A 24,366-nucleotide genomic window follows, 5' to 3' on the forward strand; every position below is an offset into this window, starting at 1 on the left:
AGGATGTGATCTGACTTGCAGGAAGTCCACTGGAAATCTGGTAAAAGGATTCAGGTCTCCCCACTAAACCTGAGGCTTTCCCCATCCAACACACACCACCGCTATTCTTCATCTTCACAAGCAGGTTTCCCAGCTTGGGCACTATTGGTATCTTGAGCCAGATAATTCTCCTTCCTACAAGGTCACCTGCTATAGATTATGTCCTTTCTATAAGGCTTAGCATAGTCTTAGCTTCTGCCTACTAGAACTAGGTTAGGACCTTCTTCCCCTGTTACACCCACCAAAGATGTCTGCAGACACTGCCAATGATGCTCAAAAGGTAAAAAAATCTATCAAATTAGAACCAAGGCCAGTGAGATGGCACAGTGAGCAAAGAATTCTGCTATACAAGCCTGAGTTTGTTCCCCTAGAGCCCTCGTAAGCCATGTAAAGGTGGAAGAAGAGAACTGACTTCACAAAGTTGTCCTCTGAACTCCACACGTGTACCATGACATGTGCAGGCATGATGATGACGACGATAATAATAATAATGATGATAACAATAATGATTTAAAAAATGAGCAAATACTTAGAAGCACTGCCCAGAGAACTAGGCACTTACTAACTTCATCCCACATCAGTCTAATTCTCATTTTCAAGTTCAAAATGACTGAGTACTATGAAGTCATTAAAAGACTGGAGCAGACCAGTTCATGGCGCTGTGTGCTCAAACTATTTGATGGAAACCGTGATTTCAAAGAATCACCAAGAAAGATGGCTCGCCTCTCTATAACCGGGAAGTCAGTTGAGAGAATGACCCTAAGATTTGATGTCTGTATAAACTTGCCACTTAGTCTGGCTTAGGCCCAATCTGACCTTTTCCATAGAGAGATGGAAAAATTATTAAGCATCTTGTGTATAAAAAGTAAATAAAGCCATGTGGGACTTAACCAAGTTGCTTGCAGTCAAAAACCACTTTAGTTAATGTGGTTATTGGTATTTACCAAAAAAAAAAAAGGGCAAGTTCAAAATGGCCTGGTTTATGTGCTTCTGTGCAAACAGAAGGGATTTAGATCATAAGGCTGCTAGCTCTGTCTACCTTCGCAAACTGCCCGACGCTGGAAGGACTTACAGAGCTGACTGCATTAGAAAGGCTCACCATTGCATCCGGGTTAGAACACACAGCAGATGTGTATTCACAGCTTAATTCTACTTTGTGCCATTAGACAAGACTGTGATTTTTTCGGGCGTGGTGGTTGCACGCCTTTAATCCCAGCACTTGGGAGACAGAGGCAGATGAATTTCTGAGTTCGAGGCCAGCCTGGTCTACAGAGAGTGAGTTCCAGGACAGCCAGGGGTTATACAGAGGAACCCTGTCTCAAAAAACAAAAACAACAACAACAACAACAACAACAAAAAAAAAAAAAAAAAAAAAAGAAAAGAAAAGAAAAGAAAAGAAAAAAAAAGAAAGAAAAGACTGTGGTTTTTTTCTAAAGCTTGAGAAATAAATGGAATGATTAAGCCAGCAGTAATTGCATCGCAGGAACGCTTACAGCCCATAACAGGACTATACCTTTACGTTACACATTTCCAGATCTGCTGCAACTGATTAGAAACTAAGCAATGTCTCAGCACAAGTCAGGGCTTGAAATATCAGTCACGCTCCCTTAGAGACTACCAGTAAATGACCTACCTACCTACCTATATGATATATATAGCTCACCGAGACTTTCATTCCAGGATTTTTTTTTTTTTTTTTGCCTCTATGTTTTGTTTTAAAAGATGAAGTCCCTAGAAAAGGGACATAAACATAATTCATATTAATTTGCTAGCAATGGGGCCGAGAAGATAGGTCCATGAGTGGTTACGGCCATCATGGCATGAAGATTTGAGTTTGGATGCCCAGCCCCCGTGCAGAAAGCTAGAGATGGCTGTGGGCACCTGCATTTCCAGTTCTGATTTACTTTGTCCCAGTAGACAAAGAATAGCCGGGTGTGGTGGCGCACGCCATTAATCCCAGAACTCGGGAGGCAGAGGCAGGCAGATTTCTGAGTTCGAGGCCAGCCTGGTCTACAGAGTGAGCTCCAGGACAGCCAAGGCTACACAAAGAAACCCTGAATCAAACAAAACAAAACAACAAAAAAAAGAAGGTTTCTAAAGAATAGAGGAAAAGAGTTCCTTAAAGCTCCCACCTCCCCCTGACTGAAACTTGTTCACAGGAATACCCTTTTCATTTTAATGTGAGAAAGAGACAGTCTAGCTCCAATTTCTGTGTGTTTTCTGCCTTCCACACTTAATATTGACTGTATTAAGAAACATTATACAGGGGCTGGAGAGATGGCTCAGTGGTTAAGAGCACTGACTGCTCTTCCAGAGGTCCTGAGTTCAATTCCCAGCAACCACATGGTGGCTCACAACCATCTGTAATGGGATCTGATGCCCTCTTCTGGTGTGTCTGAAGACAGCTACAGTGTTCTCACATACATTAAATAAATAAATCTTTTAAAAAAAAAAAGAAACATCATACAAATGAACAAACGGCCTTCCACCCCAGCTAAGATATCCTCTCATACCAGAGGCCCAAAGCCGGTACTTAATTTGCATCTACCCACAGCAGGGCGTCCTACGTTATGTCCTCCCAAACCAGGAACTTAGTTTATATATATTACATATATTATACATCCTTCCACAGGGGATACTTACTTTATGTCCTCCCCGTAGCAGATAGTAGTGTCTTCCGTCAAGAGTTCACAGGCAAAACCTATGTTTTCTGCAGTTTCTACAACAGAGCAAAATTAAGTTAACTGTTATTTCTGCTTATCTAAGCCATGTTAAGTGTCCCTTATCTGAAAAGCTTGGGTCCATAAGTGTTTGCGATTTTGTTCTTTGGAGTATGTGTGAGTGTACGCTCATACTCGATACACACACACACACACACACACACACACACACACACACTATCTAGAGGGTGGAATGCAAGTCTAAACAGGAAGTCACTTGTATTCCAGACGAGCCTAACACACACAACCTATATATAAAATATAAACTACTTATACAACTTCATACAAATCACATGCATTTGACCATGGCTTGTGTAGTATGAAGACAGGTGGTATCATGCCAGGGCTAAAAGATTTTCAGATTTTCAGCATTTGAGGGATTTCCTGATAATATTTTCCACTCTTGATCATAGCCACATTTAACCACATATGCTTTTTTTCTGTAGCTATGCATAAAACCCACAACGAAGAATTTTTTTCCTCTGTAATGAAATGAGTCAGAGTCAAAGTTTACTTTGAGACACTCTTAATAATTAAATGCACTAGCCGGGTGGTGGTGGTGCTCGCCTTTAATCCTAGCACTTGGGAGGCAGAGGCAGGCAGATTTCTGAGTTCGAGGCCAGCCTGGTCTACAGAGTGAGTTCCAGGACAGCCAGGGCTACACAGAGAAACCCTGTCTCAAAAAACAAACAAACAAACAAACAAACACCCCCCCCCAAATTAAATGCACTATGCCATCAAGCCCCGAAGTTGCTTATGTAACCAGTTAATGCCCATTAAAACACTGAACATTCCTATCCTGTGGCTTAACCACCGAGTTAAGGGTTGGAGCAAGGATGGCTGTTTCCATGAACCCTCACATAAGGCTGCTGCTCAGGAGCCCCTCCCCTTCTTTGCATTAACACCCACAGGTATTTGCCGGAGGGCAGGGCTGTGCTTCTCTCTGGAGAGTGTTGGAATGAGAAAGTAGCAGTCTCTGGAGGAAGGACTGGTAGAAAAGGAATCGGTGATGAACAATGACCAGGTTAACTTTTAAGTTTAAATGTGAAACGATTTCCTAGCACAAAAAAAAAAATGTTTGCTATAATTTTCAAGACCTGAAATAGGCAGGGAAACCAAAGCTGCTGTAGCAACATTTTGTATTGTTCTAGTCTGTGTTCAGCAGATGGCAGAGTGCTAGAGAGACCGGAGGGACAGGGACGTGGCCTTTCCAGAAGAGCTCACCTCTGGCTGGAGAGAGAGAAGGATTTGATCAAGGTGGACTGGACTAGGAGGAGGGTTTTTAAGAGGAAGGAGCCCCTTCATTCCCAGGGGAAGGGAAGTCTATAAAGATCATGTTAGACAAAGGAAAGGAAATAGCAGCTATAAATACTGTGACTTAACAATGTGTCCCCCAAATGATAGATTACCCTATATTACCCTTTTTGTCTCCGGTGAGTACCCAGATCTTAATGTCAGCTTTTGCAAGTTTTGAAATGGTTTCTGGGACTCCATCCTGTAGCTTGTCTTCAATAGCAGTGGCTCCCAAGAGCTGGAATAGACAAAATTAGCAGATAAAAAGTATCTTTAAATGCAATTTGCCAACGTCTACGAAGGGGAGCTAATGACATAGATGCTAGGATGGCAATGGCTGGCACTGTCATCGAAAGCTGGGACACAGCTCAAACCAAAGCACCCAAAAATGTGCTTCTTAAACAATTTAATTTACTGAGGCAGAAAGGGCAAGTATAGATACAGGGTGTATGAGGCCTCACCCTGAAAATCTAGCACTACAGAGGCAGAGCTAGAGGCTCGCCCACAAATTAGAGGCTAACCTGGGCTATATGGTGCGTTCCCCAAATAAAAAAAAGTACAAGCACAAAAAGATGTTAAAGATCCACTTTCATTGTGTTTTGGAGCTGTAGAAATGTAAGCCCATTTCTCAAGCTAAAGGTATTACACTTTTGTATATAAATTCAAGAAAGCAGGTGGCAGGGGCAGGGGCAGGGAGGGGGTGCTGGCTCAGTAGTTAGGAGCACAGGCTGCTCTTCCAAAGGTCCTGAGTTCAATTCCCAGCAACCACATAGTGGCTCACAACCATCTGTAATGGGATCTGATGCCCAATTCTGTCATGCAGGCATACATGCAAATAGAGAACTTAGATACATAAATAAATCTTTAAAAATTTTAAGAAAACCATGTATGACTTTCTTAACATTTTTTTTGCTCTAAACTTTCCCATTATTTAAACTGATTTAGTAATTCTCTCAATAAAATTACTAAATGCTAGTTTGTTGCCATTTAAGTATCAAATGAAATTTTTTTACTGCTATAAGTTCAAGGCCAGTCTGAACCACAAAGTGAGTGCAAGACCAGCCAAGGCAGTTTAGAAAGGAGCCTGCCTTAAAAAAAATTAAAAATGTCTTTTCTGTTTTATTATATCAACTTTTATCTGCTGAACAAGAAAAATTCAAATGATGTAGCTGCTTGAACCAACTGTATACATCAGAGAATTCCCTCTAAACTGTGACATCAGAGATGCAATGAATCAAAAATGCAAATTTGTTCAGAATATCAGGGAGAGAGTTAGTAGGGCTGAACTCACAATCAAGTCTTTCTCAATCTCCTCGTACACTTTATCCAACGCTTCATCTCGGTTGCTTGAGGCCACACTGGCGGCCATAAACTTCTTATTCCATTCTGCAAATTCTTTTTCTTCAATTTCCTTGTAGCACAAGCACAGGGTTCTGAGAGTCTCACTTGCAAAGATCTGTTTTATTTAAAAGACAAAATCCACCCATGCAAAGAATAGTTACTTTCCAAAAAAAAAATCATTTTAAAAACTACATTTATAGTGTGTGTATGTGTGTGTGTGCTCGAGAGTGCATGTGTGTATACACATGAGCGCACACATTCATACATGCCTGTCATGGCACATATGCAGGTCTCATCAGTCTTGGAAAAAAGTGCCTTTTTCTGTTGAGCCATTCCATAGAGTCACAAGAACTTTTCTTGATCTATTTGTATGTAGATTAAGTGTGAAACCTTACTTTAAAGTGAGAGAATTTAAAAAGAGCACATTGGCTATGAAGTCTTGTTAGTTTTGCTTCTGTAAGGATTCCAGGGGTCCTACACATTCTATTTCTAGCACCTAAATTAGATGAAGCAAACAAACAAACATCTGTCTTTCTTTTAAATCAAGTCACAAGAATAAATAAACCCCATTGCTGTTAATGACAAAGACAATAATGAAGAGTGCAATCATGGTGTACACAGAGACATGGCAAATCCAGGACTCCTGCCCTCAAACTGTGTCTCAAATCCAGTCAACTACGAACTCTCAACCAAACACAGATACCAAATCAAGTTTAAAACTGGCAAGCGACTGTCAAATTGGATCAAACATTAAGGAAAAGCTTTTGTGGAAAGTTGTCCTGTGGTGAACAGGTTCACAAAGTTTTCTATCTGAACTGCTAAGGTCTTCATTTCGCAGTCCCATCTTCTGTAGCTGAGGCAGCAGGGCTGAGACAACCACAGATTGACTTCCAAGGAGTCTTTGGATGGGTCGTCAGTGTGCTGACCTCACTGAGGCTGCCCTTGTTCTCATGAGAACTCATTCATTCTATGTATCGGTGCATACCCTGAAAGTGTGACCTCACTCAGTAAATAACGCTTACCAGGTTTCTCTGCTAGGACTTTGGCTGACCCCTAAAGCTCAATGGATTCTTTTTTATTTTTATTTTTTAAATATTTTTTAATTTTTTGTATATGAGTACACTGAAGCTGTTTTCAGACACACCAGAAGAGGGCATCAGATTCCATAACAGATTATTGTGAGCTACCATGTGGTTGGTTGCTGGGAATTGAACTGAGGACCTCTGGAAGAACAGTCAGTGCTCCTAACCACTGAGACATATTGCCAGTCCCTAAATGGATTCTTAGAGGACAGAAACAACCTTTTCTTAGGAACCTCTTTACTTCAGGAACCTAGGCAGTGGGCTTTCTCTTGCAACGCTATGTCACAGAAGAGCGTTTTCCTTCAGTCTTCATATGGAGATTGATAATTCACTTCATATAATAAGTATCTGCCCCAAAGGCACAAAGTTGGGGGAAAAAAAGGATGACGATACCCTCAGGACCTCACCACCATAGTATAACTTAATGTAGAATTGGTGGGATGCTCCCAAAGTGCAAGTCTCAGATACATTCTAATGGCTCTATAGGGAGTTAGCATGTAGCCCCCCAAGACAAAGCTCTGCAGCTGTGGAGTATATAGGTCATAGCAAAGGTATCAGAACTCAGTGGTCTAATAATTTGCTTCACTATCCTGCCCTATAGAAATGCTTTCTTTCCTTCCCTCTATACCTAGAATTTGCTAAAACTCTTGGCGACCACAGAGATAATAAAGTCTACAGTTCAGGGCAAACTGTTCTTTGCTTAAAGTCCCCTGGAAGAGCAATAAAGTCCTGCAGACTCGGATGCTAAGAAAGGGCATCACCATCATTTTCTGGGACGTTGGCAGCAAGAGCAAAACTACCACCCATCATGTTTCTACTCTGGTGTTGCCAGCCCCACGACACCAGAGTGAAGGGAGGGTTCACTAACTGTGTGCATAGTTTTTGTGTGGCCGAGGAGACAGTCCCAGAAGGCAAGAGGGGACTCTCCAAGCAGAAACAGTGAAGGTGAGACTCACATCCAGGGCATCCTGTGTTTCTTGCTTCGTAGGATTCATCCGATGGAGCCGTTCATAAATCACGGTGTCAGCACCTTTACAGTACAGCCGGATGCTACCTTCTGGGGTCCTCACTGGTAGCAAGGGAAGGAGAGGCAGTAATAAAGTTAGGTTTGGTTCCTTATTTAAAAAACAAACAAACAAACAAACAAACAAACAAACCACATTTGTCACATGAAGTGCTGCGCTCAACAAACTTGGCAAGCTGCCACCTTTATTGAATGGAACAGTGAGACAGATATGAAAATATTCAGTCTGGGTCAGTTCAGTTTTCTGTATCCTTTTACGGGCTCCATAATATGTGCAGTGATTTGTGGAAGCTAATGTCTTCCATAGAATTTTCTTTGTCCACACAAACCAATAGGACTCTTTTTTACCGTCTTTGAGCTCATACCATTTGTTGCCTTTAACAAGGCTCCTGTGACCATTTCCTTAGAGTGCTCAGTCTGTACAACAATATAATCATAGAATATGCCCCATTGCTAACTAGATTTTCAGTCCTCTGAAGTAAGTTCCAGCCATGATCACCAGTCTACAATCAGTAGGACACCCAGAAATCACTGAATAAAATGTAAATCTACTCATTAAAAACTCGGCATCACAGTGGGAAAGTTCACGGACACATTTTTACAACCAAGCAACAGTAACATCACCCTCCACAAGATGTCTTTGGAGGAGGACACCTCGAGAAGGGCAGAGTATCAGTAAGTAACCTTTATGCCAACAACGTGTGACCAGGTTTATAAGCATCAAGGGACAGTAGACAAACCCCAAATTCTACAATATTCTATTCAATATTCAATATTCAGGCTATTCTACAATAAACCTGGCCCCGCTTTTGGGAAATGCCAATATATGAAAGATTCAAAGAGGACAAAGAATTGGCCTTTATTCAGAATCATGATTATCTAAAACACTAATTGATCTCTAAACCCAAACCCCAAACAAATGGAAGGAGTGAGATAGGGACAAAGAAGAGGGGACACCAGAACACCATTTTGAAGGGTTCCTGGTAAGACCTGAAAATGCCTGTAGGCTAGCTCTATAGAGTGCAGGGGATAACGCTGTATCAATGCAAGTTTCCGATTCTGACCACTCATATACATCTACGGTTCTTGTTGGTAGGGAATATCTGTAGTGTTTGTATAGGAAAGGTAGGCATATTTGACCTGTAGTTACTTTGAAGTAATTCAGAAGATATCTGATAGATACCTGTATCTATAATCAAACTGACAAAGGAACTGTAGACAATGTTAAAAACTGATACCACAGAGTATACAAAAGTACCACCCTAGGTTGGAAATTATTTCAAACCATTCAGAAAAAGACATTAAAATCTAAAATGAGACATTCCTCTCTGTCTGGCGGCCTGTTAAGATCCTAGACTGGAGGTAAGGCTGGGACTCATGGGCACAGCCTTTCCTGCTCAGACCTCCCTTTCCTGGCCTCAAGCAGAGAAGTGTGGAGAGGCGACCTGAAAGTAAAGGAAGATAAGTCGGGTCATCACTGCCCTTGACACTGCGGACCTGGCAGGCCGCAGCTGTCCGCGTGAGTAGTGAGTAGCGGCAGAGTGGAGAACAGAGGGGAAAAAAATTTTTTTTTTCAGGAAATCTGGACACTCTCAGAAGTCAATTGTCCATCTATGCTCTCTTTTACTTAAACATCGCTGATTAAAACGGAGACAAGGCACATGGAGTGGAAGGATCCAGACAGCCTGCGGTAGAGACCCACCGATGATAGACATCCGCTTTCGGTCGCTGTTGAAATCCAAAATGGCAAGCACGTTGTAGGTCCTCTCTGAGCCCAGTTCGCTGACGGTGATGGTGTTCTGCGTCCGGGCGAGAAAGGCAAAGCCGAAGTTCCTGGCAGCGTTTACCAGGGCGCCTTCGTCAGGAGAAGCGGCCTGGTAGTTGATCTGACCTGAGGAGGGAAGCAGGAGAGAAATGTCAGAATTGTTGTGAGTCTGAGCTTGGGAGCCATGCCTGAGCTCTGTGCTGAGACAGCTCTGTGGGGTTCAGCACACTGCGGAGAAAACAAGCCAGTTGGTCTGAAGGGTTACTCTTCTCTTCTCTTCTCTTCTCTTCTCTTCTCTTCTCTTCTCTTCTCTTCTCTTCTCTTCTCTTCTCTTCTCTTCTCTCTTCTCTTTTCCCTTTTCTCCTCTCCTCTCTTGTCTCTTGTCTCTCCCCCTCCCCTCCCCTCCCCTCTTTTCTTTCTTTCTTTCTTTCTTTCTTTCTTTCTTTCTTTCTTTCTTTCTTTCTTTCTTTCTTTCTTTCTTTCTTTTCTTTCTCTCTCTCTCTCTCTCTCCCTCCCTCCCTCCCTCCCTCCCTCTCTCTCTCTCTCTCTCTCTCTCTCTCTCTCTCTTCTCTCTGTCTTTCTGTCTTTCTTTCTCTTTCTTTCTCCCTTCCTTCCTTTTTTTTTGGGGGGGGGGAGACAGGGTTTCTCTGTGTAGCCTTGGCTGTCCCGGAGCTCACTCTATAGAACAGGCTGGCCTCAAACTCAGAAATCTTCCTGCCTCTGCCTCTGCGTCTCAAGGGCTAGGATTAAAGGCGTGTGCCACCACTACCCGGCTCTGATTTTTTTCTTACTGTCATATTTTGACCAGGTTGGAATGTCTTTAAAAGATTACCCACACATAAATATTATTTTAGTGAATATACATCTGTTATTCTCTTTTCTCGTGGGTATTTGGTTTATTTTCAAAATTTCTGGCTCTTAAAAATAAAATTGCGGGCTGGTGAGTTGGCTCAGTGGGTAAGAGCACCCGACTGCTCTTCCAAAGGTCCAGAGTTCAAATCCCAGCAACCACATGGTGGCTCACAACCATCCGTAATGAGATCTGGCGCCCTCTTCTGGAGTGTCTGAAGACAGCTACAGTGTACTTACATATAATAAATAAATAAATCTTTAAAAAAAAAATTGCAGGGATGGAGAGGTGGCTCAGTGGTTAAGAGCACTGAAGGAAAAGCACTTCCACAGCCAAAGTTTTACAGAAAAAGGCATTTAGTTTCCATCCAGCACTCAGAGCACAGGTGAGCTCACAGCATCTCTCCCTCCAGTCTGCCTAGAAGGTAGGATGTTCCAGCTGTGGTAGGAACCACATTGGCTCAGAGAATCCCTTCCAATCAAGTCAGCATTCTTGTTTTGGTTTTGTTTCTTTTAATCTTGGGGGTTTGTGGGGATGGGGTGGGTGGGGGGATGGCAGTCACTGTGTTCCACAAGCTGGTCTTTAGCTCATACCATCCTCCCTCCTTAGCCTCTAGAGCAGCTGGAAATAGAGATAACGGTCCCTGCTTGTGCCGGTACTAACCCACTTTCCTGTTAGTGGTTAAAGACGGCATCACAGGCTATTTTTCTATTTGTCCATCCAGAAAGTCATGTGTGGAGTCATGGGAATGCCTGCATAGGACTAGGATGCTGTCACAATAACAACAATGATGCAGGGCTGGAGAGATGGCTCCAGCCACATCTTGCTCTTATAGAGGACCTGAGTTCCGATCCCAACACTCTATCCGGTGGATCTGTCATACTGGCTAGGGAGAATCCTGTGCTCCCTTCTGGCCACTGTGGGCACTACATTTACATTCTCTTTTCTCCTTTTTCAATTAAAATTCAAATACCCCCCCCCCACACACACACACATTCCACAATTGCCACCTCACATTTCTCACCCTGTTTCTAGTTATTGCTGACTGATATCAGTACCATGGACCACAGTCACCAGCCTCAGAAATGCCTTCTACCCTTGCATCACTTCTAATTCTTGATGGGATGTCTCCTACACCTGTGTCTTTCTCATTGTTTTGTGAGCATCTCACCCCAGTCTAAACCCTCTTCCACCAATACTGACCCCAGAGTTCCCATAATATCACACTCGAGGGTGCTAAAGGCCCCTAAAGAAACTCTATGAGCGCCGATTAAATAGCATAAGGTGACAGGCTCTATGACATTTTGGGCTTAGCCCTCATGCAGTCTCTGTGGGAACAGTTCTCTATGGCCTCAAGGTTCCCACCCCAGTGATGCGCACTCACTGTGTTCCAGTCATTCAGCAAGCACTAAGCTAGGTGTTAGTTTGAAGGGACATTTTAGATTTAACAGTAGGTAGGTCCTGATTAATGACCAAGAGGAGATTATTACCAGGGACATATGTAGCTCAAAGGTAGAACACTTGTCTGACCTATGCTAGCCTTGGCCCTCCACATTGAGGAGAAAGAAGGAAAAACAAACAAATAACCCCCCCCCAAACCAAACCAAACAGAGAATAACTAGGTGTTTTTCAGCTCAGCAGGTGAGCCCTCCTTTGCAGGGGAGAGAGAGAGTTCTACTTAAGGAGGACTCCCCAACACGGTTTAAAACTGAACCAGTTCACAAGGACCTAGAGGAAAGAGCAAGCCTAGCTAGAAGCTCACAGTTAAGAACACTGACTGCTCTTCCAGAGGACCTGAGTTCAGTTCCCAGCTAACCACATTGTGGCTCACAGCCAACTGTAAACGGGATCTGATGCCCTCTTCTGGTGTGTCTGAAGACAGCTACAGTGTACCCATCCCCCCTCTCTCTATATATAAACACACAATACACACACACACACACACACACACACATACACACACACACACACACACACAAGAAACAGATGTTCCAAGCTGCCAAGCGGCAGCAATTGATTGCAGAGAAACAGGACACTCATGGATGTATAACTATGCAGAATGTCTGCTGAGGAAGAAAAGTGTTCCGGGCCACACAGATGAAAACGCTGCTTCCTCCTCATACAACAATAATTTTACAAGGTCACTCTCCATTATTCCGTGGTGCTAGGAATCAAACCCAAGACCTCATGCATGTCAAGCCAGGACTCTCTCTCACTGGTCTATCTCCCTCCCCTCCATTATCCTCATAAAAGAGAGACACAAGAAGGTGGCCAAAGAGACAGTCATATGGTAGAGAACTACACTGAACTGACCCCTCAGGGTGACCTCGGGAAAGCCCTGAGTGCTTCCTATATCTGACTCTGTTTTGCACAAAATTGGGGGGCATGGTCCCTGAGATACCGCTCAAAGAACTCTCCAGGGTCTCTTATGGATCAAAATCCAGTTTCCTTTCTAACACTCTGCACCTCAAAATTCGACTTGTTCTGGTTCTCAGTGGCTTTCAGCTCATCACCTGCTGGGCAAAGATGTCTTGGTATGTACAGCCTGCACCTCAGCCAACAGTGGAGCACAGAGCTGAAGGATTGTGCTTACAGGAACCTTGAATGCCCACCCTTCTTACAGCACTCTTGAGAAAAACGGTGGCCAGATAGGGACTAAACCAGGACTGGCACATAGCCCAAGGCTCTGTCTTTCAATGGGGAAAAGAAAGCAAACTATACAATTAATACACATTTGTCTATGGGTGTTAATTCCTGAATTATGACTGCACATTCGAAGAAGAATTCTACAGATGAAAAGACCTCAAAGCACAAGGGTGCTTAAAAAGATCTTACTTTATTTTTGAGATAGAAGTCAGATTTGCTTGTCTATCTAGACTCTGAACTTCTGCTTTGGCAGTTTTTTTCCCTTCTGTTATCCCCACTCCTGCCACAAACAGCCGCTAACCCACACCTTCCATCGGAACTGTACTGTTTTGCTTAATGGAGCTACTTGTTCATTCTTGGGGAGTGGATTTCTTTAAAACTTGCTGAGGGATCTTTTTTTTACACATGTGCCTTCTCGGGAGTGTTTCATATCACTACATATGAAATGTCAAGGTTGGGGCTCCACTGGAGGTTCCAGAGGGACTGAAGTAAAGAGAGGATGGAGTGGAATGGCAGAGTGAAGAGCAGGCAGACTGGAGCCACACCAACAGCATCCCCTTCACTCTTCCCACAATGCATTTGTCTACCTAGAGAATTAGAGAGTTTATGTCCATGTGTGATAAAATAACTAGTACTCATTCACTCCGGACAGATTTCCTCAGACAAAGCTGGCATGAACTGCATTTAAGAATTTTTCAAAAGAGCCTAAATTCTTTGCTGTTCACTCACAAATTCTCTATAATTTTGCTCCATCAAATGGGAAAGCCACCTTAAAAGTGGCTCAGGCTTCATTTAGCTGATCTAATTCAAGTTACAAAGGTTTTAATCGAAAGAACAAAAGTAGACATCTCAAAAGAAATTTGTAGAAAATAACACTTATGTTCACTCATGATATAGATAAGGCCTGATGATACATTCCCAATGAACATTTGTATACTGTACAAAAATAAAGCTTACTTTATTTTATTCAATAGCAAACTGTTTTAAAAGTTTATTACTAATTAGTAGTAGTAGTATAATATTATTATATGTGCATACATGTGCATGTATGTTGTGTATGGCTTTAGCACATATGAGATCTCAGAGGTCAAAGAACAAGTTGAGAGAGACAGTTCTCTCCTACTTTGTGGGTCCTGGGGATCAAACTCAAGTTTGTCAGGCTTAGCAGCAAGCACCTTTACCTGCTGAGCCATCCCCCCAGGCCACTGACCATATCTTTTAACAGAATTTTGTTTACAAAGTACTAACACATTCAGAGCTATAATTAAATCAGTCAACAATTTTGAGAAGCAAGGAGTTTTTCTGGAGCTTCAAGAAGCATTTGACTAGCCTGATCCTACCCCAAAATGAAATGAAATAAAATAAGTTAAAAAATCAGTAACTGGCTGTTTCATGCTTGGTTACTCCATACATATCTAGTGTCAGCCCTCACAAATGGCCATTGGTTGAGTGTTTGTGACAAACGTGGAATTTGTTACACTTAAGATATTAAAGATGAGTCACCTGCCAACTCTCAAACTGGCCTTTGGAGAAACACTCACCATCAATTCTGTCCACCATGACCGTATGGCAAATCGAAAGCAAAAAGAAGAACTGTCGCACTTCTGGTTCTTTCCCTGACTGTATTTGCTCGATAAGGTAATGGTCATAAAATGCAAGCTTTCCATCGGCAAATGTATTCCAGCTAAAGTCCACTAGCTGAAAGAGATGGAGAAGGAAATTAGTAAAAGATATATGTATCCGGGGCAGCAAGATGGCTCATGGGGCAAAAGCACTTGCTGTCAAGACTGACAACCTGAGTTTGATACTGATTTCTGGTATTCACATAGTAGAAAAAGAGAATCAACTACATCAAGTTGTTCTCTAACTTCCACACATGCAGTGTGGCAGCACACACATGCACATGCATACACACACATATATAAATATATGTTTTAAAAATCTGTATCGATAATTGATATTCCCTTTTCTTTGTAGCCAAGTTTTTAAATTATGTCGGAAATCATGGACAGAGCCAAACACATGAGGAGAAAGAACCCACTTGACAACAGGAGCAGAGATGGTAGCCTGGTGTCTACAAGCCAGGATCATTGGCAGCTACCAGAGGCTAGGGAGAATCCATGAAGGAGCCTCCTCTAAAATGTTTGGAGGGGCTAACATCTGGATTCCAGTCTCTAGAACTTTGGAAAGATACGTTTCTGCTGCTTTACACCCCAGACTGAGGCAGCCCGGGGAAAAGAAACCCAATCAGGCCACTGATTTATCAGGACCACCCACCTCGATTTTGCTGTGGCTGTGTTGAGAGGCATCTCGATGGTCTCCTAAGAAACAAACGGGACAAACCAAGTTGAGTCTGTGTGTGTAGAGCCTCCTACCTGGATTTGCAAACACAGTTGCAGTGTCTGATGCTACTCTTGGTTTTGGATGGTTCTGGGGTAAATAATCATTTTTTTATGAGTTGGAAAAATGACAAAGGCGTTGATGGTTCATCCATATAAGCCAAGCACTTGGTAGGCTGAAGTAGAATCACTATGAATCAAGGCTTTGTTTGGGTTCTGGGTGAAGTCCTGTCTCAAAAACTAACTAACTAAATACATAAATAATTCAAAGAATGAAGAATATGGTAGAAATCATTATGTGGCCTGCAAAGGCTAAAGTGTTTACTATCTGGCTCTTTACAGAAAAAGGTAGCCAAATATTGACCAGAGTTGTTTCAAATATGGGTACTTGTCCCACTATCCTCTTCTGGGACCAGAAGGGAGTCCTTTGATATGCTTTCATCTGCCATTACCATGGTTACAAATTCCCCAACACCATCATATCCCACCTTCTTTGGTGATGGGGAAACTCATACACACTATACATTTTTTCCAAAGGGAAAAATATGCACGTGTATATTTCTTGAAAGGCAATATTAACTTTAATGCTGTTCATGTGTGTGAAGAATGCTTCAGAATGTAGGATGGAAATAAACCATAAACTATTGTAACTATTTTCTACTGTATAGCTTGGTCATACTCAGTGTGGTCGCCTTGTGCAACTATCACCATAAGACTGTTTGGATCTTGATAACTGAACTCTGACATTATACACTAACTTCCCGTTGCCCTACTAAAACTTTTTCAACCAGTACGCATCTTTGTCCCCGTGGCTTTGATTATTCTAAATGAAATCATAACAACATCTACTTTTGTGCATGTGTATCACTTCACACAATGCCCCGAGGGCTTACTTATATTGTAGCACACCTTGCTCATTTCTTCATTCATTGATAGATACTTGTGTTGTTCCTACCCTTAGCCAAATGTGAATAATGTGGCTATGAACATGGGTAAGCAATATCTCCTTGTGTAAACATAATGTTATTGTGTAATGTGTAAAGATTAGCCTTGTATTACTCAAATGCTGATTTCTCTGCCCCCATATCTGGTTGCAAGCAGACATGGCATTGTCATGCTTGTTCTAAGAGTCTCCAGGTTTCAATGTCATATGTAAACATTGTTTCCATTTACTCTGATTTGTCAATAAAAGCTGATCAGCCAGTGACAAACAGGGGAGAGAATAGGGCTGGACTTCCAATCCCAGCCAGGAGAGAGGAAGAGAGGATTCGGCCATGACCAAAGGGTCCAGGAGACACCATGGGAACATACCTAGAGCAGAGATAACCAAACCAATACTAAAATGCAAAAGTATGTTGGGGATTTGGGTTGGGAGGTAGACAGATTAGCTTAGAGAGGTAAAACAGTAACTGCTCAGCTTTTGCGCCATAAAGCTTCTTGTTCATTTGGGAGCTAGCCTGGCTACAGAAAGAATAATCACTTTAAAAACTGCACTAATAGTTGGTGCCCAAAGTGGGGCTCCAATCATGACCCTCTACCAACTGAGCTACTCAGGCTACAGAAAAAACAAAAACAACAACAACAACAACAAAAATCACTTTTAAAATTACACTAACATCCTTGGATCCTTGTTTTCAAATCTTTTGAACACAAATTATTTCTAGATGCAGAATTGCTAGGCAATTCAGCAATTCAGTTTTTAATTTTTTGAGGGGTGTTTCTAATTATTGATATCTCTCCCTCCTCCCCCCTCTCTCTGTGTACATGTGTGTACGTGTGTGTATGTGTGTGTACGTGTATGTACGTGTGTGTGTGTGTGTGTGTGCGCGCGCGCGTGTGTGCGTGCGTGTGCGTGTGTGGCTGTCTGTCTGTCCCCAACAGTGCCCATGTTTCTTTGTTGGTTGGACTCCACACAGGGAGAGCACCAACAGCCATGGGAAGGTAGGCTCTGCTCTAGACAGCACCCAGGGACTTCTGCTTCTACCCCTCCACAACAGCCAACCATTCCTGTCTTTTCAGACCCAAAACGTAACTGAACCTAGTAACTGAAAGAATGTCTCTGGAATTACTCTGCAGGAAGACAACAACCCAAGCTTCCGGTGCATTTATGAAGACGATGTGCTCTGGCTCGCCCACCTCACGATCGTCACTCACCATAGATAGTCCCGTTAATGCAGCACTTTTTGAAGGTCATGATATTTTGCGTGAGTGTCCCCGTCTTATCAGAGAAGATGTAATGAATCTGCCCTAGCTGCTCATTCAAGGTGGTGGTCCTCGCCTTGGCAGGAGTGTCCTTCTCAGCATAGTACATCTGCAGGTCCCAGTTGATGAAATGACTCTGTCCCAGACGGATCACTTCCACACTAGGACAGAAGATGGCTTCAGTGGTAAGCAGAGAGGGGAGGGGCAGGGAATGGATTCTGCTCTCCCTGTGCACATGGCAATGAATTGCTTATCCACTGCTTTGGTTTGAAAGTTAGTGTTCACTCCTGTGGTGGTCAATCATTCTTTTAAAAAAGACTTATTTTATTTCATTATGTGTGTGTGTGAGTGTGTATGTGTTTTTGCCTGGGTTTGTGCATGGAAGAGCAGGTGCTCATGAGGACAAAGGTGTTGTATCTTCCAGGATCTGAAGGTACAGAAGTTGTGAGTTGCCCAACTTATCTTCCAGGAGTTACAGGAGACTGTGAGTCACCCAACTTGGTTGCTGGGAGTCACACTCAGTTCCTCTGCAAGAGCGTATGTACTCTTAACTGCTAGGCCATCCCTCCAGCCCTGACAGTCAATCGTGATCATTCACCTGACAGGATTTTATAATTCCCTGGGAGACATATCTCTTGTTGTGGCCGTGAGAGTGTTTCTGGGAGAGGTTTACCTGAGGTAGGAAGGCCCCACAGGGTGGCCTGGGGCCCCCAGACTGAACCAAAAGAAGAAAATGAACTGGGTTTCAGGTTCCATCTGTTTCCAGACTACTGCGGATAGACTGTGACTGGCTGCCTCATACGCCCACCCCCATGCGTTCTCCAGCACGATAGACTGCACCCTCAAGTCATGAACCCAAATAAATCCTTCCTTAAGCTTCCTTTAACAGATATATTGTTATGCCAATGGGGAAGGTGACTAATATTACCCTCCTCCAGCCCAGAGAGTAAAACCTCATCATTAGTGCAACAGTACTGAGAGGCGGGGCTTTTCTGTGATAGGTAGGTCCAAAGGGCGAAGAGCTCACAAGTGACGTTAGTGCCTCCATTTAAGAAGCCCGAGGGAGCTGGTTTGACTCCTTTGCCAGGAGATAAGGCAAGACAAGATCATCTGTGACTCAAGTGTGGCTTCTCACTACTTACCAACAATGCTACCCTTGGTCACTGCCTTTCCAGCCTCCTAAACTATGAAAAGTAAAAGCTCTGCTGTCTTGAAGTCACTCAGCTTAGAAGCCACACGGGGATCCCCTGACCAAATGCATACCACACTTCAGGCTCAGGGATAGTAGGACAGAGCCACAGAGACAGCACCTCCCTCTTTCTCTCATTGCCTCTCATAGCTAGGGACAGCTGGGATGGCCATAGATCACCTGTGCAAAGTGAACTATGGTCCCCCGGGGGATACACCATCATGTGTCAATTGAACCGAGTCTTTTAGCAACTGACGCCTTAGTAGCTTACCATACTATGGAAAGAGTATATTCGCTTCCTAAATGCTTAGAAGTCATAGAATGTCCAAAAGGAGATATCCTAAGAAAATCATGTTGGTTTTAAAACTTAGCTATAAGAAGACTGTTTATATACCCAGCAACTGCTAAGTGGGCCATGGATAACTGTACAAGTTCTATGGATGAAAATAGCTCCCTCCCTTCTAAAGGGCAGTGCTACTTGGTGCCTGAATGCTCACTGCAAAACAAAGCAGAAGAAATCCCTGACTTAAGCATCAACAAACCCAACAAAAACAACGCAGCAAACATAAACTCGCAGAGGCTGCACATTCTCTGTAGAAAATGAAAGCAGGCAGGAGAGAGAGAGAGACCATTAGGAAGGGGAAGTGACCATTTAGGTCAGGGGGGGACAGAGGCCATGGGGATAAGGTAACACCTAAGAGCCAAGGTCTGAAGAAAATGAAAGAGTACTTGAAGTCAGGCATAGTAGCATGTGCCTGTAGTCCCAGCACTGGGGTGACAGAGGCAAAAGGGTTGCTCAAGCTCAAGGCCAGCCTGTTCTGAACAAAGAGTTCCAGGCCAGGAGTATAAAGAAAGGGTCTGTTACAACAAACAAACAAACAAACAAACAAACAAACAGGGCCTGGGAAATTACTTAGTTGGTGAGGGAGCTTGAGCACCCACCCATATAGTGATTGATGCAAGCCTGTAATTCAGCACTGGGAGGTGGGCTCAGGAGGCTCGCCAGCGCTTACCCAACAGTCAGCCTGGCCAAGCTGGTGAGAGCTGCAGGTGGGTAAGGGATTTGGTCTTAAAAAGGACCGTGAAGAGCAATGCCCGGTGTGCTGGTGTGCTTGTTCATGCATCTGCATCGGAAGGCCAGGGGTCAACACCAGGGGTCTTCTTCTATCACTTGCTATCTTGTATTTTGAGATAGTATCCCTCGATGAACCTGGAGCTCACCATCTTGAAAAGACTTGCTGGCCAGTGAGCCCCAAGAATCTGCCTGTCTCCCCTCCGTGCACCCTACCACCAATCCTCTCCCCGAAGCCCTGAGGTTACAGAGGCACACCAGCACATTCAGCTTTTCTGTGGGTGCTGGGAGTCCAAACTCATCTTCTTGCTTGTGCTATGAGGGCTTTGCCTACGGAGCCTTCTCCTTAGCACCGCCATGACGTCTTGATTTCTTTTAAAGTGGCTACTGGACAGATGGCAGCTCTAGGGATTTACTTCCCACTCAGAGGATATCAGTAATGACATATGTGTTAAAAATCAAATCAAATCAAATCAAAATCAAAACAAATGCACATGTAATAAAAATTATATAAAGTAAAAGCTTTTAAAAATTATTAATATATTTTATATATGTGAGTACACCGTCACTCTCTTCAGACTCACCAGAAGAGGGCACAGGATTCCATTAAGCCACCAGAATTGAACTCAAGAGCTCTGGAAGAGTAGTCAGTGCTCTTAACCACTGAACCATCTCTCCAACAACAAGTGGAAGCTTCTAATGATACCTGAGTGTGAGATCTCAGGTGTTTCTGGGCTGTTGCTCATTGAGGTAATGACTGACTGGTCACTCTAAGTACGACAATGTACAGTCTCTCCTCCCAAGATCTCAAATCCAATTGGTCAATAATTGTGAACATTGATATGAGAGGAAGAAGAAGGAGAGGATTATAAGACAGAAAGCTGTGACCTTGACTTTTTGTTGAGGTTGCGATTGGTTCTGCACAGAGAAACAATGTTTAGAGAGGCTGAAGGAATGCAGGGGCCACCTTTCCTACCAGGAGGTAGTGGCAGGAAGGAGAGACCTGGCAGGCCAGCAAAGCCAGGGCAACAGCAATAAAGAAGGTTTTATTAAGAGCACAGAGTGGCTCTGGAAGAGGAAGAACTTTTCCACAACATTCTGAATCTCTACCTTCTCTCAGACTCTTTGTGAATCCACTGAGAAGGACTCACCAAGCAAATGACTGTCACCTTTGACCATGGGACATCACTGGCCTTATCTGCCCAGAGGACAAGATAGAAAGTACCTGGCACAGGGTCGACACTCAAAGTTCATGCCCTTCCCCTACCTCACCCTCAATTCCAAAATGGAGCTGATTTTCTTCTTCCTTCTGACCTTTGAAATGATTATTGCTAAGACACGGCATTTATTATGCCTGGAAATAAGAGGCCAAGAAGAGACCAGGCTTACCTGACATAGAGAGAAATGGGCACCATGGTGTTCAATACAATGATGTAGCCCCAGAAATTCAGGAAGCCCCGGTAGGACGGTGTGGCATTTTCTCCATCATAGAGGTACCAGGAATAATTGCCAACTTGGGCTTCCCAATAGGCGTGGCCAATGGCGAGGCCGGCAGAAACCAGGATGAGAACAATAAAGATCTAGAAGACATGCATTGTAAAGCAGGATTTCCAACACCATACATCTCATAGATTCTAATAACATTATTTAGCACTTTACTGCATATGACCTTTTAGTATATTACATTTAGGAGGAAACAGGACTGTAGAGTTACTTTGAAGGTCTACAAGGTTTTGATGGATTTCTTTATATTTATAAGGCTACATTTTCTGATGTCTTATATTCAATCCTTAAAGTCATTTATATGACAGGGAAGTCCCTCAACTATTATCACTTTGAATAGTAACATATTGTTCGTGAAGATACTTCACCTTAGCATGAAGCAACTTCAAAGAATACCAAATTGAGAGGTTTATAAAAAGTACTAGATGCAGGTTGTTTTGTTTCTTTTATTTTTTCCTTTCTGCTTTCCTTCTCCCCCCCGCCCCCCCTTTCCTGAGAAAGCTTCTTTGGCTAGGTGATGTCTTAGTAAGTAACCGATTCTATTCACTGGGAACCATGAGGCCAAAAACCCCACTTCCTTCCCCTCTAAGTTGCTCTTGGTCATAGCATTTTATCACAGCAACAGAAAGGTAACTAATACACTAGATAAGATCATCTAAGGTACAATAGATACCAAGTTATGGAGTTAAGAAGCATATGTTTACAGACAAAATACTCAAGCCAGTCTGGGCTATATAGCAAGACCCTGTCTCAATTTCTCCCCCAATTTTCCTCGAAATATTTATATAATTCCACCACAGTAGTAATTGCCAGGGAAATACAGAGTTCTATACACAGACTCTTCAAGTACCTTCGTGAAATGAAAGGGACCCCAGGACAGACAGTGATCTGAGTGCTTGCATCGTGATAGTTACAATGGCATGAGAGACAAATATTCCAAGTCCGAGAAATGTTTTCATAAAATTTGGGGGGAGGGTTACTCTGATTACTTTTATTACTTTTACGTGGCTGTAAGTATGAACACATTTGAACAAATTATAACTATGCCTTCTGAAGTGTTTATGCATTCAGGTTGAAGTGAATATTTGAAAAGCAATTCTCCTTAGGAAATGGGGCTGCTTAGACTCAGATCTCAGAGCACGCAGAATAAAGTTAATACCATGGCCCAAGTCTACTCTCCCTTGGCTGGCATATGGACGGTTAGGTTTAGGGAGAGTTTCCCAGATTCTTATTTCGGATTCTCCTGTAACAGCTGTTCTCAACCTTCTAAATGTTGTGACCCTTTACTACAGCAGCTCATGTTATGATGACCCCTAACAATAAAGTTATTTTCAATGCTACTTCATAACTGTGATTTTCCTACTGTTATGAGTCGTGATGTAAATATCTGATATGCAACTCCTGTGAAAGGATGGTTTGACCCCCCTTAAAGGGATCTCAACCCTAGGTTGAGAACAACTCTCCTAGAAGAATAGCTCGCTGTGCCTGTTTGGACAAACAACATCTTTTATGCATTTCTACAGTAAGTCTAGAATTTGGAGCATGGCAGGCAAGTGAAGCCTTTACACCCAACTCCCAACTAAAAAAGTCGCTAAGGAGCTCTACTGTAGACAGCAGGGGATGGATAGAGCCACAAACTGCTGCTGCTTAAACTGTGTGCCTATTTGGTGTGAGTCCAAATGAAACAAACTTCCTCTAGATGTGCCTCAGGAGCCTTCTGCTTATCTTGTAACCTTCTGCTGCAGCAAGACACGGGTGTGAACACCAAACCCAGTGAGTCTTCCTAATCTTGAGCCTGGGGATGGCTTTGAAGACTCTCAAGAAACCTTATTGCTAACCTTAACATATATACATACAATTGCATGCATGACAAGGACCCCCATGGGAAGCTAACAGCAATAAAGCCCATTCTACAGTCCCTAGACTTTTAACCATCCTGGCCAAAGGGAAAATATTTTAAAGAGAACTATTTGTACTCCCCTCTCTTTGGCTATCAGTCTATTGAAACAATGGTCCCCAAGGGATTGAAAATCTCCCAGGAATCTAATGCTGACTGATGGGAAAGGCTAAAGCCTGGTGCCAGCTAGAGGATTGGAAGTGGATCTCAGAAAATGATGGACTAGTCAGTGATGGGTGAGACCCCAACCCAATCGGGACATCTTCTGATCATACACTTCTTTCCTTCTAGCTGAGATGAAACCTCATGCCAGGACCCTGATGAAGCTCTTTCTCTTCCCAGTGTAACTACACGGAAGAAATCTCCTTTCTCTGTTTTTAACTAGCACTTGCCTATTTCATTGATCTAATGAGCTTGGGTAGCCAAGTCTCACCTTATTGGGAATGCCAGGGCGCAACCTTTGACCCTAACAACTCTGGTAAGGGCTCCAGTGTAATATTCCTGGTTTTTAAGTAGTCAATAGCCAACCATGAAAATACCCCGAAACAGCCTCTGAACTTTCTCTTCCCAATCTCTTGCTTGAAGTATGAAATTTCTCAGAAAAGGCTTGGGAGGCCCTTTACATCCATCCCATTAGGCTTGGGGTAATCAGGCCTCTTTGTACTCCATATAAAAACGTAAGACCACCTTGCATTAGAAAAACACACATCAAACTAGAGCAAAAGATAGCAGCCTACTCTCTCATGTACCAGAATGAAAAATAAATACCGTGTACACCATGTAGTTCATCAAGTAATCAATTTTGGTTCTTTTAAATCTGGTTTTCCCACTATTCTTCATTATCTTTGTGTCAGCACCTAAAAATGGAAAATTCAATGTGATTGGTAGTTGGATAATTCAATTAATAAGCACATCAATAAAATGACTCTTTCTGTGGTTTCAACGGGAAAAGAAGAAAAAAGCTCTTCCCACCACTAATTCATGACAAACACTTCTGGTCTGGCTATCCGGTCCCAGTTGGCTCTGGCATGTCAGTCCTCCTGCCTCGGTCTCCTGAGTGAGGGGACAGAGAGCCTGGACCATGCTCAGCTCTTTCTTTAAACTGTAAGAACTCGAAGCACATTTGGGACGTACCTGCAAAAATGACCAGGCCATGGCAGACATCGGTGTTCCTTATCACACAGCCGCGTAACAGGATTTTATCAGCATCCAGAGGAAAACTCTGGTTCTTCCAAAACAGCGTCCCTGTGAACTTGTCTAACCGATTGTTTGGTTCTTCACATTCGATGAAACCTTTTGCAAAAGGTATAATTCACACCATCAGTCAAATACAAAAGGCCCCGGCTTAACCCATGGAGACCGAGTAAAATAACTAGAATTTCAAACAAAGTGAGGTAGTTTTGT

At 43.0% G+C, this 24,366-nt stretch overlaps 1 protein-coding gene across 2 annotated transcripts in view; it reads right to left on the reverse strand.

Annotated features, from left to right (window-relative positions):
• Atp8b1 (ATPase phospholipid transporting 8B1) overlaps positions 1 to 24,366 on the reverse strand; it is a 138,642-nt gene that overhangs the window by 18,520 nt on the left and 95,756 nt on the right. For both annotated transcript variants that reach the window (XM_021150778.3, XM_085833559.1), the window contains 11 exons: positions 24,097 to 24,255; positions 23,731 to 23,819; positions 20,952 to 21,142; positions 17,254 to 17,462; positions 15,038 to 15,081; positions 14,302 to 14,458; positions 9,202 to 9,390; positions 7,432 to 7,544; positions 5,344 to 5,508; positions 4,179 to 4,290; positions 2,683 to 2,758 (listed from right to left, as the gene is read on the reverse strand). In XM_021150778.3, the coding sequence (XP_021006437.1) occupies positions 2,683 to 2,758; positions 4,179 to 4,290; positions 5,344 to 5,508; positions 7,432 to 7,544; positions 9,202 to 9,390; positions 14,302 to 14,458; positions 15,038 to 15,081; positions 17,254 to 17,462; positions 20,952 to 21,142; positions 23,731 to 23,819; positions 24,097 to 24,255 (1,504 nt within the window). The remainder of the gene's footprint in view (positions 1 to 2,682; positions 2,759 to 4,178; positions 4,291 to 5,343; positions 5,509 to 7,431; positions 7,545 to 9,201; positions 9,391 to 14,301; positions 14,459 to 15,037; positions 15,082 to 17,253; positions 17,463 to 20,951; positions 21,143 to 23,730; positions 23,820 to 24,096; positions 24,256 to 24,366) is intronic.

Source organism: Mus caroli, unplaced genomic scaffold, assembly GCF_978045245.1.
Source record: "Mus caroli unplaced genomic scaffold, Mus_caroli_1 scaffold_19, whole genome shotgun sequence".
NCBI lineage: Eukaryota > Metazoa > Chordata > Mammalia > Rodentia > Muridae > Mus > Mus caroli.